General features: G+C 42.7%; 1 protein-coding gene across 1 annotated transcript; it reads right to left on the bottom strand.

Moving 5' to 3' along the window:
- Positions 1-6,718: 6,718 nt before the first annotated feature.
- Positions 6,719-16,641, bottom strand: LOC110162759 (retinol dehydrogenase 14). Its single transcript, XM_020927655.2, has 2 exons — positions 16,142-16,641; positions 6,719-7,476 (listed from the first exon to the last, which is right to left on the bottom strand). The coding sequence occupies exons 1-2, from the start codon at positions 16,493-16,495 to the stop codon at positions 6,856-6,858; spliced, it is 975 nt and encodes a 324-aa protein (XP_020783314.2). The 5' UTR covers positions 16,496-16,641; the 3' UTR covers positions 6,719-6,855.
- Positions 16,642-18,932: the final 2,291 nt, after the last annotated feature.

Here is an 18,932-nt window from a genome sequence, read left to right as displayed (position 1 = left end):
TTACAAAGAGGACGAAGAGATGATTTTAAGAATTCAACAAAAAAAAAAAAAAAATCACTGTTTTAATATATTTTAAAGGTAAAAACTGTTTTCTTGTCAAACCTGATGTTTAAAAATGACTAAATTCATGTGAACATGACGTTGAGTAACAGAGTCTCTCTGTGCTTGAGTTGCCATGGTTTCTTCCCTGGACCATTTTTGATTCTGATCACCAAAAATATCTCTGCTTTAATTCAGGACTAAACCAGGAAAACTAAACCAGGTCTAGTTCCTCTGACAGATACTGACCTGGGTACTGAAGATTATATTAAAACCAGGTCAAAACCAGGACTAAACCAGGTCTAAACCAGGACTAAACCAGGACTAAACCAGGTCTTAACCACCTCTGATACTGTCCACAGCAGAGCAAGAACTCCCCACAATAGAAGCCAGGACTTAACCAGGACTTAACCGGGACTAAACCAGATCTAAACCTGGTCTGACCCAGAATTTAATCAGATCTAACCAAGAACTAAACCAGGTCTAATCCAGGCCAGGACTAAACCAGGACTAAACCAGGTCTAAACCAGGCCAGGACTAAACCAGGACTAAACCAGGTCTAAACCAGGTCTAACCCAGGCCAGGTTTAAATCAGGTCTAAACCAGGCCTAACCCAGGCCAGGACTAAACCATGTCTAAACCAGGACTAAACCAGGCCAGGACTAAACCAGGATTAAACCAGGTCTAAACCAGGCCAGGACTAAACCAGGACTAAACCAGGTCTAAACCAGGACTAAACCAGGCCAGGACTAAACCATGTCTAAACCAGGATTAAACCAGGTCTAAACCAGGACTAAACCAGGCCAGGACTAAACCAGGATTAAACCAGGTCTAAACCAGGACTAAACCAGGCCAGGACTAAACCAGGACTAACCCAGGTCTAAACCAGGTCTAAACCAGGCCAGGACTAAACCATGTCTAAACCAGGATTAAACCAGGTCTAAACCAGGTCTAACCCAGGCCAGGACTAAACCAGGTCTAAACCAGGTCTAACCCAGGCCAGGTCTAAATCAGGTCTAAACCAGGTAACCCAGGCCACTAAACCAGTCTAAACCAGGACTAAACCAGGCCAGGACTAAACCAGGACTAACCCAGGTCTAAACCAGGTCTAACCCAGGCCAGGACTAAACCATGTCTAAACCAGGACTAAACCAGGCCAGGTCTAAACCAGGTCTAAACCAGGTCTAACCCAGGCCAGGACTAAACCAGGACTTCCCCAGGTCTAAACCAGGACTAAACCGGGACTAACCCAGGTCTAACCCAGGTCTAAACCAGGGCTAAACCGGGACTAACCCAGGTCTAACCCAGGTCTAAACCAGGTCTAAACCGGGACTAACCCAGGTCTAAACCAGGTCTAAACCAGGTCTAACCCAGGTCTAACCCAGGCCTTAACCACCTCTGATCCAGTCCAGAGCAGAAACTCCCCAGCAGAGCTACAGAAGAGCCTTTCGACAGAGATGAACCCGGGTCTAAGTCTCCGTCTGCCCTTTTTGCCATAGTGCGGTGGTCGTAATGTTTTGGCCGGTGGCTTGTGGGGAGAGAGGCATGTCCACTTTGAGCCGAGGATTTTCATAGCTGTAATTATAACTGTTTACTATTATTCAAAAGGCTTGGAGAGTTTTTATGCGACAGGTGCCCCTTCTGTCCGCCGCACCGAAGCCTTTACTACTGGTCTGAATGTAACGTATGTATTTAACAAACGTAAAACGAAGTGATATATTCTATTTTGTATGTTGACATTCATAGGAACCCCGTTTAAATTAGAACGTGTAAATGAAATACGAGATATATGCGACTTATATTGATACTTTACTGAAGTCGTGCACATTAGAAGGTCTAGTCTTTTTACGAAACGGAAACTTGAAGAATCCGTCTGTTGTTCGTTCGTTCGGTTTTCGATATAAAACTAAAAATAAGAAAATGAAAAAGTCAACTGTTTTCTTCGTTATTTGTCTCCAAAACTAAAATGAAAAAAAAAAAAAAAAGGATATTGATTTGTTTTTTCAGGTTTTGATTTTGTGTTTAAATGAAGAATGGAAAAAAAACGGATCACGGCCGTTTCCCGTTTCAGTGACTTCTGTGACTGCGATGCTGGACTTTTACGCCGCATACGGACTGAACCAGAACTGAATCAGGACTAAAACAAGACTAAACCAGGAACAAATCAGAACTAAACCAGGAACAAACCAGGACTAAACCGTCTCAGTCCCGGTTTGGTCCCAGTCCTGGTCTCAGTCCCGGTCTCAGTCCCGGTTTGGTCCCAGTCCTGGTCTCAGTCCTGGTCTCAGTCCTGGTCTGTTCCCGGTCTCAGGGTGTTTTCACACCGACAGTATTTGGTGCGCACCAAACGGTCCATTCGAACCAAAAGTGGTTAGTTCGGTTCGTTTGCGTTGGTGTGAAAGCGTCAATCGGACTCGGACCCGAACCAAATCAAGCGGACCGAGACCGCAAAAAAGAGGTGGTCTCGGTTCACTTGAATCCGCACCAAATGACCAACTTTGGTGCGGTTCCTCTGGTGTGAACGCGAACCCGGGTCCAAACCATAGACAGTATGGACAAACGGACTATTCGAAATGCATCACGTGTCTCCTCTGCCTGAAATGACACGCTGTACGACTCCAGCGCAGTAACAGATTGTTGTCCAGACGCAGCCACGATTCATTTTCAAATTATTTGACCAACAATGGCCAATACAGAGAATGTAACACACGAAGATCAGAGCAAGTATCAGTGTGCGAACGTGTGGCTCCAGAGTGAGTCAAAATTGGGGGTGCGTACCCCTGTTCGGGACCTACACGCACAGAGACGACCCGGTGTTCCCCGTGATCACACAGCAACCAAACATTTGTTATTTTAGGCTTTAATTAACCAAATAATTTCATGGCAATAGGCAATCGCCCATTCAATTGATACAACTTAAAAAAGTCCCTGTTTTTAGCCTAGTGTGAGAAATACAGTCGGACTAGATCCAAACCAGAGTCCCGAACCAGCGGGGGCAGCTCCAGTTCAGGCCGGGCTCAGAGGAGCTGGAGCGGGGAGCCTCGACCTGAGGAAGCGCTTTCCCCAGGAAGAACCAAATGCGCGGAGGACGGACGCTCAGAACAACATATAACAAACCAAACTGGACTCACGCTTCTGTCCGGATGCTGCACCACCTCGGAACCAGCCGCGGTTCTTGAGCGCGGAGGACAGGAGCAGCGCCCGGACCTGTAGTCCCACAGCGCATTCTTGCTTTTCCCGCACGGAAACAGCGCGCAGACGACTGAACGTACCCGCTCGGACTCAGTCCATCAAGCACTGGTCTTGCTCGCCACCGTTTGGAACCAGCACATGGAGGACAGAGCCTCCGGACCATCTGACCAACGCACTTGTAACAGAAGACCAAGGACCAGACCCCAGCCCCACCCTGAGGAGCTGCGCTACTGTGAGCGCTGTTGGCTGCTGCTGTTACCCGAACTCTGGGCTGATGCGGTGAGTTTGTACAAAGTTCTACATGTTGCTGTTTTTATGAGTTCATGGTGATAATTTGAGATGAGGACGGCCCGTGGTATTAACAGGAACATCGGTGTTGGTAACTGGAGTATCGCTGTTTTTACCGGGGAAACAGAGACACGTGAATCGAACCAGTTTTGGTTCGTTTGCCGGTGTGAACGCGGACACACTGGAGTGTATTTGCTACATAATAACAATTTTATTGCCTGGTGCGGACCAAATAATCGAACTAGCGGTGTGATAACGACCTCAGTCCTTGTTTGGTCCTGGTCTCAATAACAGTCTGGTCCTGGTCTGTTCCCAGTCTCAGTCCCGGTCTGGTCCCAGTCCTGGTCCCAGTCCTGGTCTCAGTCCTGGTCTCAGTCCTGGTCTCAGTCCTGGTCCTGTTCCCGGTCTCAGTCCTTGTTTGGTCCTGGTCTCAATAACGGTCTGGTCCTGGTCTGTTCCCAGTCTCAGTCCCGGTCTGGTCCCAGTCCTGGTCCCAGTCCTGGTCCCAGTCCTGGTCCCAGTCCTGGTCTCAGTCCTGGTCTCAGTCCTGGTCTCAGTCCTGATCTTGTTCCCAGTCTCAGTCCCGGTCTTGTCCCAGTCCTGGTCTCAGTCCTGGTCTGGTCCCAGGCTCAGTCCCGGTCTCAGTCCTGGTTTCAGTCCCAGTCTCAGTCCCGGTCTGGTCCCAGTCCTGGTCCCAGTCCTGGTCCCAGTCCTGGTCTCAGTCCTGATCTTGTTCCCAGTCTCAGTCCCGGTCTTGACCCAGTCCTGGTCTCAGTCCTGGTCTGGTCCCAGGCTCAGTCCCGGTCTCAGTCCTGGTTTCAGTCCCAGTCTCAGTCCCGGTCTGGTCCCAGTCCTGGTCCCAGTCCTGGTCCCAGTCCTGGTCTCAGTCCTGGTCTCAGTCCTGGTCTCAGTCCTGATCTTGTTCCCAGTCTCAGTCCCGGTCTTGTCCCAGTCCTGGTCTCAGTCCCGGTCTCAGTCCTGGTTTCAGTCCCAGTCTCAGTTCTGGTCTGGTCTCAGTTTCAATCACTGTCAGGTCCTGGTCTGGTCCCGGTCTCAGTCCCGGTCTCAATCTTGGTCTCAGTTCTACTCTGATCCCGGTCTCAATCATGGTCTGGTCCTGATCTGGTCCCGGTCTGATCCTGGTTTCAGTCCTGGTCTCAGTCTCGGTCTGGTCCCGGACGTGGTTCAGTCCGTATGCGGTGCAAAACTCCAGCATCGCAGTCACGGACGTCATGTAAACGGGAAACGATCGTTGTCTATTTTTTTTTTCCATTCTTCATTTAAAAACAAAATCGAAAACTGAAAAAACAAATCGTTGGTTTTGGAGACAAATAATGAAGAAAACAGCTGATTTTTCGTTTTCTTATTTTTGTTTTTATTTTGAAAAACAAATGAACGAATGACACGTGGATTCTGAAGCATCATAACCTAAAAACACTGAAGTTATGGATTAAATTTATTGTCTGACTTTGTTTTTCCATGAGCTGGTTTCGACGGCTGTTCTCTTGTTTCTTGATGGTTTTCAGGTATCTGTCCTATAGCAGTGCACATGATTATTAATGGTCATTATATTATATTTACATTATTCTTGGTATACTTTCTGCTTTTTGGATATCCTGAGGTTTTTTCCCGCCCCGTTTCTACCTCACGTTCAGTCAGATGCCCTACCCGCCCGGCCGCTGTGCTCCTGTTCTTTTTTGGTGCATGTTTGGATATTTGGGTTGTTTTGTTTCTATAATAAAGCACAATTCTACATAAACAATCTCTGTCTCGTGTCTGCTGGATTATTTAAAGTCGCACTGTGAAACTTTTTGAGGGGAGGCTCCATTCTTCTCAGTGTTTGGCATAACGCGTTTTAGAAGTAATGAATTACTGTAATACGTTGCTTTTTGTTGTAACGCAGTAATGTTCAGCTTTACAGGGAAAAAATAATAATATTTTACTCAGTACAAATGTCAGTAACACGTTTTTTTTAAAATCTGGATTTGAAGTGGTGGGTTTTTTGTTTTTCTTCATACAAATTCGCTAAAATCACGGCGATATCAGCAGCGGTGAAACGCCAGAGACGTGCCCGTGTAGACCGTCAGGTGACCGTGGGCAAAAGGACAGACGCAGAACTCCACGCTCCACGGAGCTAAACGCAGCTGACGCCCGATCGTGCCTTGCAGACCAATCATCCTGTTCTACGGATTCGGGGTTCTCTCAGGGGCGGTCCTAGATTCCAAGTTCTAGTCCAAGATTAGTCCTGGTTTGGTCCTGGTTTAGATCTAGTTTCGACCTGGTTTTGACCTGGGTCAGTTCTGGTTTAGTCCTGGTTTAGACCTTGTATGGTTTAGACCTGGTTCAGTCTTGATTTAGTCCTGGTTTGGACCTGGTTTAGTCCTTGTATAGACCTGGTTTAGACCTGGTTTAGTCCTGGTTTAGACCTGGTTTAGTCCTTGTATAGACCTGGTTTAGACCTGGTTTAGTCCTGGTTTAGTCCTGGTTTAGTCCTTGTATAGACATGGTTTAGACCTAGTTCAGTCTTGGTTTAGTCCTGGTTTAGATCTGGTTTATACCTGGGTTAGTCCTGGTTTAGACCTGGTTTAGTCCTTGTATAGACCTGGTTTAGACCTGGTTTAGTCCTTGTTTAGACCTGGTTTAGTCCTTGTTTAGACCTGGTTTAGTCCTGGTTTAGTCCTTGGTTCAGTCCTGGTTCAGTCCTGGTTTAGTCCTAGTTTAGTCCTGGTTCAGTTCTGGTTCAGCTCTGGTTTAGTCCTGGTTTAGACCTGATTTAGTCCTGGTTTAATGGTTAAATACACAATATTTCGATTGTTGTTACATCAGGCTCCGACAAGGAGGTTTGTCCGTACATACAGAAACTGATATAAACCCACAACTAAAATATCACTTTTTCGTCTTACACATGGTTTGGAGCTAAATAATGGTTTGGTTCTGTGAGTTTTGGACTGGCAGCTCGCTGGATGAATCACACTTTGTGAAGGAGCATTCATCCAGTGACAAGAAGCTGGTGGGAGGAAGCCATCGTTCATTTGTGTTTCATTTTACTCACAGAAACACTTAAACGCATTACTCATCCTTCTCCTTCAATTAATCTGACAGTTCATGGTAGTTTTGAGTTTTCAGACCTTCCCCCTCACTCTTCCGTTTCGTCCTCCAGACCTCGCCCCTCCCTAAAAAAAAAGCCACGATTTGAAACTTTTGACATAAAATCGCTCAAACTTTAATAGGTCATTTCATCAACACTGCAAATTACACTCCTCCCTCAGCGTCTCGAAACTAGTCCATCTTTTTAGTCCGAGGCGAGAGTCCCAAAACGTCCCCAAAAGTCCTCCTTCACTCCTCCGTGATCCCCACCATCCGACAGCTGACGTCCCACAACCTTTTCGCCGCCTGCTCGTCCGTTGCCGCCGGCGTTAATTCCTCTTCTTTGCAGTTGGCGAAGCACTTCCCGGACACGCCTTCCACTTCCGGCGAGCAAGCCAGGTACAACGGCGTCTGCGCTCCCTCCAGCGGACTCTTGAAGAACGCCATGGACGCCAGGTTGAACAGCGGTTTCGCCAAAAACGGGATCGCGACGTGCCTGCCCAGGTTGGTCCTCACGATGCCGGGGGTGAGCGCGTTGACCGTCACGCCGCTCCCTTCCAGTTTTTTGGCGAGCTCCAGCGTGAAGAGCAAGTTGGCGAGCTTGCTTTGGCTGTAGCAGAAGGCCTTGTCGTACTCGGTCTCGCTGTTGAGGTCGTCGAAGTTGATGGAGCCGTATTTGTAGAGCTTGGAGGAGACGACGACGACGCGGCTGGGGGCGGACTTCTTGAGCAGGTCCAGGAGGAGGTGGGTGAGGAGGAAGTGGCCCAGGTGGTTGACGCCGAGCTGCATCTCGAAGCCGTCCTCGGTCTTGGTGTAAGGGCACTGGTACAGGCCCGCGTTGTTCACAAGCACATCGATTTTGGGTTCCTCCTGAGTGGAAAGAGATGGAAATACGGTTATTGCTGTAAGAGAAAATGTATTTAAAGCCTCGCTGTGTAACTTTTAGGCCAGTGATTCTTAACTATAGGGTTGGGGCCCAAAGTAGAACAAGAACCACCTCCTTGGAGCCCCACAATCAGTACAATATATTGCATTTAATATGAGATAGGGCCCCAGGATACTTTGTTCAGAAAAAGTTGGGCCCCAAAATTGAAAAGGTTAAGAACCCCTGTTTTAGGGTAAAAATAAATAAATAAATAAAAATCTGTTTTTTGATTTAGAAAAACTTGTGTTCTTACTCTGTGCAGGCTTACATCTTCACAAACCTGACTTATATTGTTGTATGTTGCTTCTTTGACTATTATCTAATCCAGACAGGTCAAACTCAGGCCCAGGGACCAAATTTGGCCCACGATATAATTATATTTGGCCCGCGAGATCATATCAACCTGGCTACAGGCTATAGAGACATTATTTATTTAAAATGTTGTTATTATTTTATATTTTATAGTTCTGGATTCAATGTTTAAGCAAAACTATTATTAAACATTTATTTTATTAAGAAAAGATTTAATATTACATATCTCAAATTTTTCAAAAAATATGTAGTTTGGCCCACGACTTAAGTCCCACTTTTTAATTTTGGCCCTCTGTGAATTTGAGTTTGACACCCCTGATCTAATCTATGGAGAATATTCCAAAATATGGTTTAAACCAATGGTCATGAGTTTTGGGTAATGACCGAAAGGACGAGATCGCAGATTCAAGCGGCCGAAATGAGTTTCCTCTGCAGAGTGTCTGGGCGCCTACTTAGAGACAGGGTGAGGAGCTCAGTCACACGAGAGGAGCTCGGAGTAGAGCCGCTGTTCCTCCACGACAAGAGGAGCAGCTTGAGGCTCGGGCATCTGTTCTGATGCCTCCTGGGTGTCTCCCTCGGAAGGTGTTCAAGGCATGTCCCACCAGAAGGAGGCTCTGGGGAAGACCCAGGACACGCTGGAGGGACTATGTCTCTTGGCTGGCCTGGGAATGCCTTGGAGTCCCCCAGGAGGAGCTGGAGGAAGTGTCTGGGGTGAAGGAAGTCTGGGAGTCCCTGCTTAGACTGCTGCCCCTGCGACCTGGCCCCAGATAATCGGAAGAAAATGGATGGATGGATTTAAAGGGCCCTTACACTTTTTATTTGTTATAATGTTGTTTGCTCATCACAAACAGACCTGGAGTTGTGTTTTGTTTCATTCACACATGTTTAACTCACAAACCCTGCAGATTTAGGTTCCTCTCTCAAGCAGAAAACACTTTGTTCCACCTTGTGATGTCATGTGGTAATACAGGAAGTGCTCCACTGTGTTTTTACACTCCATGCCCCTTTACTAGAATCATTTGGAGATTTTCAGCCCTGGAATTGTCTTCCAATACTTGTCTTTACTGAACTAAAGGTAAAAGGTAACTCAAAAACTACAGCTTCAGAAAGCACAAGGTGGAATGAAACAAAACACAACTCCAGGTTTGTTTTTGAGGAGGTAACAACATTAAACTAAGAACCTTGTGGGTAAAAAGGACAAAATATTTTATAGGAAATGCCTTTAGTTTAGACGGTGACGGCATTTTTGGGGCTTAAAAATGCACAAATCTGAAACCACCCTCCAGAGTGTAAAAGTTGAATACGCTCCGCCGTAGCATTTCCGTCTACACTGCCCAAGACGCAAAACTCTGGTCAGATCTGCTCAGGTCGCGTACACGTTTATGTCACATACATACAGTACACAGAAACCTGGCATGCATATCGAATTTCACACACTTTTGCGTCACCGTATGCACGCAGATTTACTCCCGAAAACGCTCGTCTAAACATGGAACAAAAAGTGAAAACACGACATCACTTTTGCGTCTTCTGTTCAGAGCTTCATCATCTAAACGCAGCCCAAGTCTTAAAGCTCACAAGAGTCTATTTTGCGCAATACTGGATCTTAAATTTTCCCAGTGAAATTCCACCTCCAGACAGTGACACCGTGCTGCTTTAAACGAAACATTTTATGCAAAACCACATCTTTTCTGAGATTTTAAACATATTGTGTTTTGTGCCTCATCACGATCTTACTCAGAGCTGTATGCGAGTGATTCATGTTTGAGTAATCCTCTATTGTCCTGAGGTCGGAGCGCGCTGGGAATTTCCGTTTGCACCTATCACAACCCACAGCTCTGTGATATCAACGACACAAAAACACACTAAATACAGCCACAAATATGTACAAATAAAACCACCGTAAACAAAAAAGTATGACAATATGAAGAGGTGGAGCCAGTTTTCAAGAGGAAGTCATGATACTAAAATTTCAACCTAAGCAAAAGTGTTCACGAGTCAAACTGTGTCATAATTGGACCAAGATATTAAAAATGTAATCGAGACACACACAGATTCATACAGAAAAATGACCAGAGTTGGCGAAATGTCTTGCCCAAGGACACAGCAGCAGGCACAGGTTGGAGGTGGGACCGAGTCATCGTTTTGCGAGTCTCAAGTCTGTGACCTCAAGTCTGAGTCAAGTCCCAAGTCAAATACAGGCAAGTCCAAGTCGAGTCTCGAGTCACTGGCCCATAAGTCCAAGTCAAGTCCAGGTCGTCTGCTTTGAGCTTCAAGTCATTTCAAGTCTTTAAACCAGATTTTTGCAATTTATATGACAAAACTGTACTTAAAAATTCATGGTATATTTATATTTCAATATTTATACAGTATATAAGAGTTGTAGAAATGTATTATTATTATTTTTTTATGTTGTGAAAAGATCTTAATGTGAATCATTACGGTCAGAATAGAAAGAATTCAGATTTAAAAGTGCTTCTCAAGTCTTCTCAAGTCACAGGCCTCAAGTCCGAGTAAAGTCCCAAGTCAGTGACCTTTAAGTCCAAGTCGAGTCCCAAGTCTTAGTCCATTTTATCAAGTCAAGTCTCAAGTCATAAAAATAGTGACTCAAGTCTGACTTATTATTATTATTATTATTATCTTGACTTGTTATTTCTTCTTGTAGTCTGCACTGAAATGGAGCAAAGGATCATGGTCTATGTAGTTCAAGTCCCCAACTGACCTTCAAGTCCAAGTCGAGTCCCAAGTCTTAGTCCATTTTATCAAGTCAAGTCTGAAGTCGTAAAAAAAAAAAAAACCTCTGGCAGAGATTGAACCATCGCTCTCTGGGTTTGTAGGTGAAAGCTCCACCACTGAGCCCCAAACATCTGAATATACTAGAGGTGTAACGATACCCAAGTCTCACGATACGATATCGTCACGGTATGAACCTCACTGTACGATATTTATTGAGATATTTTGTGGAGGCTAACAAAAAAATGCCGTGACAAGACTTAATCCAAAGATCTAAAACTTAAAAGTGCTTAGAACTGTTATTTCTTCTTGTAGTTTGCACTGAAATGGAGCAAAGGATCATGGTCTATGTAGTTCCCTCTGTCTTTTTTTCCGCTCTCGCTGCACCATAACTCTTAATTTAAGCAAAGAAACTTGTAATTCGATATATTGTGATGGTCCATGATATTATTGTAAGAATTTTGATGATATTTTGGTTATATTTACATCCCTAGAATATACTTATGGATAATTCTGGGCAATTAACACATTTTCTGAGTGATGTCACATAGTACATGAACAGGGTCTTCAATACAAATGACTAAACTGAAAACTCAAAAGGTTCAATATTTAATAAACCCAGAGTCTTTCAGGAGAGACACTGAAGCATCTGTGAAGGCGACAGAGCTGTGGATGTGTCTCTGAGTGGACAGTGTGGTCCTACACTGACGCCTAGTGGTCAAACATGGGTTTACAACAACAATGGGAATAAAGTGGACTTTTAATCACAGTTTTAACCCAGTAAACTTTTTAGCAGAACCTCAACTACACTGAAGAAAAGACTGAATAGGTTCAAATTGTGCATATTTTTGAACAATTGATATGCATTTAATCTTATTGTTTATAGTCTGGAAAAAGGCTGGTACAGGTTTGCACAAATCAAAATTAAGTTTGTGTAGCGGAATTAAAATGCATTAATTATTATTTCCTGGTTGTATTTAATTTTATTATTTTTTTTATTTGACTGGGACAGAGCATGTTAATGGACAAACATGACACAACATGAATGTAAACACACCGGATTATGTTTCATTATAACTTATATGTGAATTTTATCATTTTGACATTTTATTTTGAAAAGTATTATTTAGTTTTTTGTTTTTACCCTGTCACTAGGGCTGGGAATCATTAAGAAGTTGCCGATACAACACATACCTCGATACATATCTCTATACAGTGCACTTTCGATTTGATACGATTCATTAAAAAATAAAGGCTAAATGATGGCTGTGATACTAAAAGTCTTTGTAAAACCACTTCTTGTGCAAAGTTAATACAAAAGACGTCCCATTTTAATCATCAAAACTGTGAAAATGTTAAATGTGTTGCATAAACGAGTTTCCTTCCTCTAAACAAACAAAACTGTGGCTCTGTAACAAAATAATTTAGCAAAACATACCAAAAAATACTCTTGGTCATTTATCGATACAGCAGCCCACGATATCGATACTGTATCATCACATTAAATGATACGATATATTGATATTTTCACACATTCTTACCTGGACTTCAGTTTGTACTTTTAGATCAGGAGTGTCCAAACCAAATGTCCTTGGCCCTCTGACCTCCTGCTGTATTATTAACTCAAATACTCTGAATCAAAACTGTACATAGACTCAGGGAGTGTGCAATTATTAACACAAGGCAAGAATGCAAAGGGTTTGCCTGTAAAGAATAATTTAAAGGTCCTGTTGGTGCATCACTCGTGGTCATACTTGGTCTCATATCTGCTTTTGTTCTATGGTGTTTGTTTTTTGATAAAGCATGTTACCCCCTGACCCAAGACAATTTTCAACTATGGGAGACAAAAAAGGATTATCTTACCTTATCTTAAATGATCATGAGTAGAACCTTTTACAGCAAATATAGACTTAGCTAATTTAAGTACCTCTATTACTACCGCAACGACATCACATTACATTTTAGACACAAACCTAAAATAAAATAAATGTTCCAAGCCTTATTAAAGTTACAGTGGCTCTGTTATCACCATGGAAAATACACTCATCTGAATAACTCATATATTATTGACCACTTGGGGTGTGCAAAAATATCTAAATATCGATATATCGTATCGTTGAATGTGATGATACAGTATCAATATCGTGGGCTGTTGTATCGATATATCACCGAGAGTATTATTTGGTATATTTCACTAAATTATTTTGTTACAGTGATACAGTTTTGTCACTTGGAAACTCATTTATGCGACACATTTGATATTTTCAGTGTTTTGATGATTAAAATGTTTGTGTTTCATATGAACTTTGCACAGGAAGTGGTTTAACAAAGACTTTTTTATTAATTTTTTATTGAACCATATTGAATCAACTTGAAAAATATATATCGTATCAAATCGAAAGCTCACTGTATCGAGGTATGTATCGTATCGACAAATTCTTAGTAATAAATAATAATGATAAAGTTTGGACATCGCTGTTTTAGACTCTCACCTCTCCTTGAAGCAGAACAAGAAAAACAAAAGCTTTTTCTGCATAGTAACGTATTTCAGAGTCAGAAAACAGGTCCAAGGGCATGTACCGTATTAGTTTTGGTTCCCCCTGCTCCCCCTCTTCTCTATTGTGCCGTGTGTTTTTTAACTGAGCTCAGCATTTGGACAGAGCTTATGTCAGGAGCCACGAGCAGAACACATTTACTCAAATCTGCACTGGAAATAAATAAGGTCAGAAAGGCCAAAGCCAAAGCAGCAAACCACAGGTCGTCTAATGGAGCTCACACGAGAAGTAAACAAACATAATGTGACCAGATTTCTAAATTTCTAAACTACAACACACAAGGGTTGGGAAGGTTGGTATAAATAAAATTGTGAAAAGACTGTGTAACTTTGTACTTTGTCCAGGGACTTCTGACGCTGCATTTTCTTTACTTTATGGTCATTCTCAAACACATTTTTTTGTATTTTGACCAAATGAATGACAATTTATGCTCCTATTTACTGTTTGAGGGGATCAGATTAGTCAAGAAATGTGAAAGTTCTGTTTTAGTCCTGGTTTAGTCTTAGTTTAGTCCTAGTTTAGATCAAATTGGTCAAAAATAGGGACATTTCTTGTATAAAACTGGATCAGTCTTCGCAGTTTTCCCATTTGAAAATTAAAATAGGGTGAGCAGATTTTCAAAATAAAATAAAAAACTGAGACACTCTCAATTTGTGTTGGTTGTTAATAGTAAAAATGTGAAATGAGTGCGTAATTAAGGACATTTTTTTAAGCACTCAGCACCAGTGTGAGTCAGTATGGTCACATTTTCTTTGTGTTTTGGTCACTTTTAAGCAGCTTTTCTGTATTTTACCTAAACAAATGACAACTTATGTCTCTCTCTACTGTTGGCAGGGATGAAATTGTTCAAAAATAGGGACACTTGGGACATTTCTTGTATAAAACTGGGACAAATCAGTGGTTTTAGATAAATCTGCAGGGATAAGGGACACAGGACTCAAAACTGGGACTGTCCCGAGGAAATAGGGAGGTCAGGTCACCCTAGTCATGTTTCTCTTAAATTATGGGGAAGAATTTTAGACTCTGTGGGCCACGTCTCTTCTAGTAATGAAAAACTCTGTGATGCTTCATTTCAGAACCGTATTAACCCTGAACAGCCTTTCACGTTCCTGCAGCCCATCGTATTGTCTTCTTTTGGCCTTGTATTAAATTAGGGTGACCAGATTTTCAAAATAAAAAACAGGGACACCTTCAGTTTGTGATGGTTATTAAAAATAAAACTGTGAAACTAGTGCTTAATTAAATAAAACTGTTCTGCACTCTGCACTAATTTGAGTCAGTATAGTCACATTTTCTTTGTGTTTTGGTTGTTTTCCAGCAGCTTTTCTGTATTTTACCTAAACAAATGACAATGTTTGATGGGACCAAGTTGTCATTTTGCAAGTCTCAAGTCTCTGACCTCAAGTCCGAATCAAGTCCCAAGTTGAGTCTTGAGTCAGTGGCCCATAAGTCCAAGTCAAGTCCAAGTCGTCTGCTTTGAGCTTCAAGTCATTTCAAGTCTTTAATCCAAAAAAGTACCAAATATAGCTTAGATTTTTGCACTTTATATGACTTTTAAGATAAATTGTACTTAAAAAGTCATAGTATATTTATATGAGTATTTATAGAGCATATCACAGTTGTAGAAATGCAAGTTTTTCCTTTTTAAATATCTTGACAAGATCTTAAGAGTGAATCATTACAGTCAGAATAGAAAGAATTCAGATTTATAAGTGCTTCTTAAGTCACAGGCCTCAAATCTGAATCAGGTCCCAAGTCACTGACCTTCAAGTCCAAGTTGAGTCCCAAGTCTTAGTCCATTTTATCAAGTCAAGTCCTAAATACATTGACTCGGGGATCAGATTGGTCAAAAATAGGGACACCTGGGACATTTTTTAAATATAAAACTGGCACAAATCAGTGGTTTTGTATAAATCTGCTGGGACAAGGGGACACAGGCTCAAAACTGGGACTGTCCCGAGGAAATAGGGACGTCAGGTCACCCTAACCATGTTTCTCTTATATTATGGGGGAGAATTTTAGACTCTGTGGGCCACGTAGTCTCTTTTAGTGATGAAAAACTTTGAGATCATTAATTTCAGAACCGTATTAACCGTGAACATCCTTTCACGTTATAATGTTGTCAATATTCACAGTTTTCCCGTTTGACCTCTTATTACATTAGGGTGACCAGATTTTCAAAATAAAAAAACTGGGACATCCCTGGTTCGTGGTGGTTGGTAATAATAAAATTGTGAAATTAGTGCATAATTAAAGGAAATTTGTTATGCACTAGGCACTAAAATGAGTCAGTATAGTCACATTTTCTTTGTGTTTTGGTCATTTTACCAAAATAAATGACAATGTATGGTGAGACCAAGTTGTCGTTTTGCAAGTCTCAAGTCTCTGACTTCAAGTCCGAGTCAAGTCCCAAGTTGAGTCTTGAGTCACTGGCTCATAAGTCCAAGTCAAGTCCAAGTCGTCTGCTTTGAGCTTCAAGTCATTTCAAGTGTTTAAACCAAAGTAAAGCTTTGATTTTTGCACTTTATATGATTTTTAAGATAAATTGTACTTATAAAGTCATAGTATATTTAAATATGAATATTTTTAGAGTATATTAGAGTTGTAGAAATGCATTTTTGTTCCCTTTTTAAATGTCTTGACAAGATCTTAGTGTGAATTATTACAGTCAGAATAGAAATAATTCAGATTTAAAAGTGCTTCTTAAGTCACAGGCCTCAAGTCCAAGTCGAGTCCCAAGTCTTAGTCCATTTTATGAAGTCAAGTCCTAAAAACAGTGACTCAAGGATCAGATTGGTCAAAAATAGGGACACCTGGGACATTTTTTTATATAAAACTGGGACAAATCAGTGGTTTTGGGACATTTTTTTATTATAAAACTGGGACAAATCAGTGGTTTTGGATAAATCTGCTGGGACAAGGGCACACAGGCTCAAAACTGGGACTGTCCCGGGTCAATAGAGACATCTGGTCACCCTGTAGAGACACTGAACCCTCTCACTCCTCTCACCTTGGTGATCTCCTCACAGAAGCTCCGCACGGACCGGAGCGAGGCCAGGTCCAGGAGTTTGATGACCAGCTCCCCCTGCTCCTGCCCGGCCTGGCTCCTCAGCTCCCGGGCCGCCTCCTCCGCCCTGCCCCGGTCCCGACACGCCATGATGACCCGCGCCTGCAGCTTGAGCAGCTCCCCGGCCAGGGCCTTCCCGATGCCGCTGTTGGCCCCGGTGATGATGACCGTCTTCCCGCGCATGGCTCCGGCGGGGAAGCGGAGCGGCTCTGCGGGCTTCTGCTGCGGAAAGAGCCGGCGGAGGAGAACCAGGACACCACCGCCCACGACCGCGGCCACGAGCACCGCAGAGAGCATGGACCTGCGCGGGGACCTGCGCGGGGACACGAGCGGGGACAGTGAAGGACAACAGACTCGTGACGGACTCTGTGGGACTGTTGTTGTTGTTGTTTTCCGATTGTTTTTGTTGGATCTTTCTCTGTTGTTATCACGTGCAGACTTTATGGAACTGACGTCGGGACGCGCCCTCTGCTGGACTGGATGATCTAATACATCTTTAACCCTATATACATCAGTCTTTCCCAGTCGCAAACCTTCTCCCAAGTCAATAGAAATTATTCATAAATCACAAATAAAGGTGGATTTGACAGTGTTGGGAAGGTGACTTTTAAAATGTATTCCCCTACAGATTACAGATTACATACCCCAAAATGTAGTTTGTAACGTAATCCATTAAATTACTTAAAGTGAGTAACGTAATCTGAATACTTTGGATTACTTGATTTGCGGTAAAGTAGCAAAGACGAGGAAATCTTCACATAAGATGTTTTGTCTGCTAAAAGAAAATGAAAAGCCCAGACTTTAGTTAACCAAATTAAAAATATTATTCATAGAAGAGGAGGAGAGGTTTAGTCCTGGTTTTAATCCTGGTTTAGTCCTGTTTAGACCTGGTATTAGTCTTGGTTTAGTCCTGGTTTAGTTCTGGTTTAGACCTTGTTTAGACCTGATTTTAGACCTAGTTTAGACCCGGTTTAGAACTGGTCTGGATCTGGTTTTAGACCTGGTTTTAGTCCTGGTTTAGACCTGGTTTAGACCTGGTTTTAGTCCTGCTTTAGTCCTGGTTTAGACCTAATTTAGACCTGGTTTTAGACCTAGTTTAGAGTCCGGCAATGAGTGGAATTACCAAAAAAAAAAGGGAATAGCCCAAAATGTGAAAACAGGAAAATACCACTGTGTAATCCATTTATTTCAACAAAGTAACTGTAATCCAATTACCACTCACTGAAACAGTAACTGTAACTGAATACAGTTACTCATCATTTGTACTCTGATTACGTAACTCCGGTACATGTAATCTGATACTCCCCAACACTGTGACTTAGTGATCGTGTCTCTTTGAACTATTAGTATTACTCAAGTTTTAAACAAATTAAAACAGCAAATGAAGCAGCAATAAAAGGATCCATAAGTCGCCTATTTGGACATCAAATGTAGCTCATTTCTTTTTCTTTTCAACATTCACTTGAACCAACAATACTGGAACAAAATAGTCATTAAAATAAATACAAAAAAGATTAACAATTATACATAACATGTCTTAACATCAACATTTCTAATGAGATAGGTGGGCCTGTCTGTGTTTCTGTAGTGTGTTCCAGTCCAGGATGCAGGAGGAGAGCTCAACACATAGATCAGAGTCAGAACTGTATATCACAGATCTACATACAGATCACGACAAGGAGACCCCAAAAAACTCTCAAGCCACCCACCCGAGGGTCACAACCCAGTCTTTGAAAAACAATGCTATAAACCTTTTTCACACCGACTGGAAGTGCCGTGATGAAGGGTGCTCAGGAGTAGTTCACTAATGCTAGTCTTGGTTAGACTTGAAGTTTTTGTCTTTAAAATTAAAATTTACAGACGTCCTGAGGTAAAACTAATCCTGTGTGAATAGGGCTTTACACAGAATCATAAGGGTGTTTTTAATTAACACAAATAAACAAGAGCTCATAAACTGTACCAGCTGGATGTCCTAAGTAGGTGATGTTTATTTACCGTCAGTAATACATGCGGGCTGCTGTGAGGAGATGATGTAGTCCAGGACCTGCAATGTGCACCATCGGACCGTTGTGGTGAAGACGGAGCTGAGACAAAAGGCAAAGCTCTCGATTTACCGCTCAATCTACGATCTTCCCCTCATCTATGGTCATGAGCTCTGGGTATTGACCAAAAGGACTGGATTGTAAATACATGCGGTTGAAATGGCTGGGCGCTCCCTTACAGACAGGGAGAGGAGCTTAGTCATACAGGAGGAGCTCGGAGTAGAGCCGCTGCTGCTCCACGTTGAGAGGAACCAGCTGAGGTGGCTCGGGCATCTGTTCCGGGTGCTTCCTGGATGACTCCCTCAGGAGGTGTTCCGGGCATGTCCCACCGGGAGGAGGCCCAGGACACTCTGGAGGGACTATGTCTCTCATAGTCTTGAGAGGTACTGGTCAGGGACAGGCGTTCCCTGGCTAGTCCTGGTTCAGGGGGACTTGAAAAGTGAACATAGTTTGATTTCAAAAGTGAACATAGTATGAAGTTTGAATGTTTAAGCCCCTTGACTGAGCTTCTAAAGGAGGAGGTTTATAAAGCAAGTGTAGTGAGACTCTGAAGACCAGTAGACACCAGCTAGACAGAAATATGCCACAGTTTAGATAAAGGTTTGCCAATGGTGTGCTAAAGGAAGATGATCGTGTTACTATTGCTCCTGTGAGTCGACGTTAAATTGAGATGTACAAGGAGGATGAATTAC

Source organism: Boleophthalmus pectinirostris, unplaced genomic scaffold (assembly GCF_026225935.1).
Source record: "Boleophthalmus pectinirostris isolate CB_2022bp ecotype Guang Dong unplaced genomic scaffold, ASM2622593v1 HiC_scaffold_13, whole genome shotgun sequence".
NCBI classification, from domain to species: Eukaryota; Metazoa; Chordata; class Actinopteri; order Gobiiformes; family Gobiidae; genus Boleophthalmus; species Boleophthalmus pectinirostris.
Note: the sequence above shows the minus strand (reverse complement) of the source record. Positions and strands in the feature narration are given on the sequence as shown.

What these genes read in the sequence shown, in the direction of transcription:
- LOC110162759 (XM_020927655.2), bottom strand. Translation starts at nt 16,495, where the DNA reads ATGCTCTCTGCGGTGCTCGTGGCCGCGGTCGTGGGCGGTGGTGTCCTG. An exon ending in TCTGTGAGGAGATCACCAAG is followed by an intron (nt 7,477 to 16,141) that starts GTGAGAGGAGTG and finishes CTTTCCACTCAG; the next exon opens with GAGGAACCCAAAATCGATGT.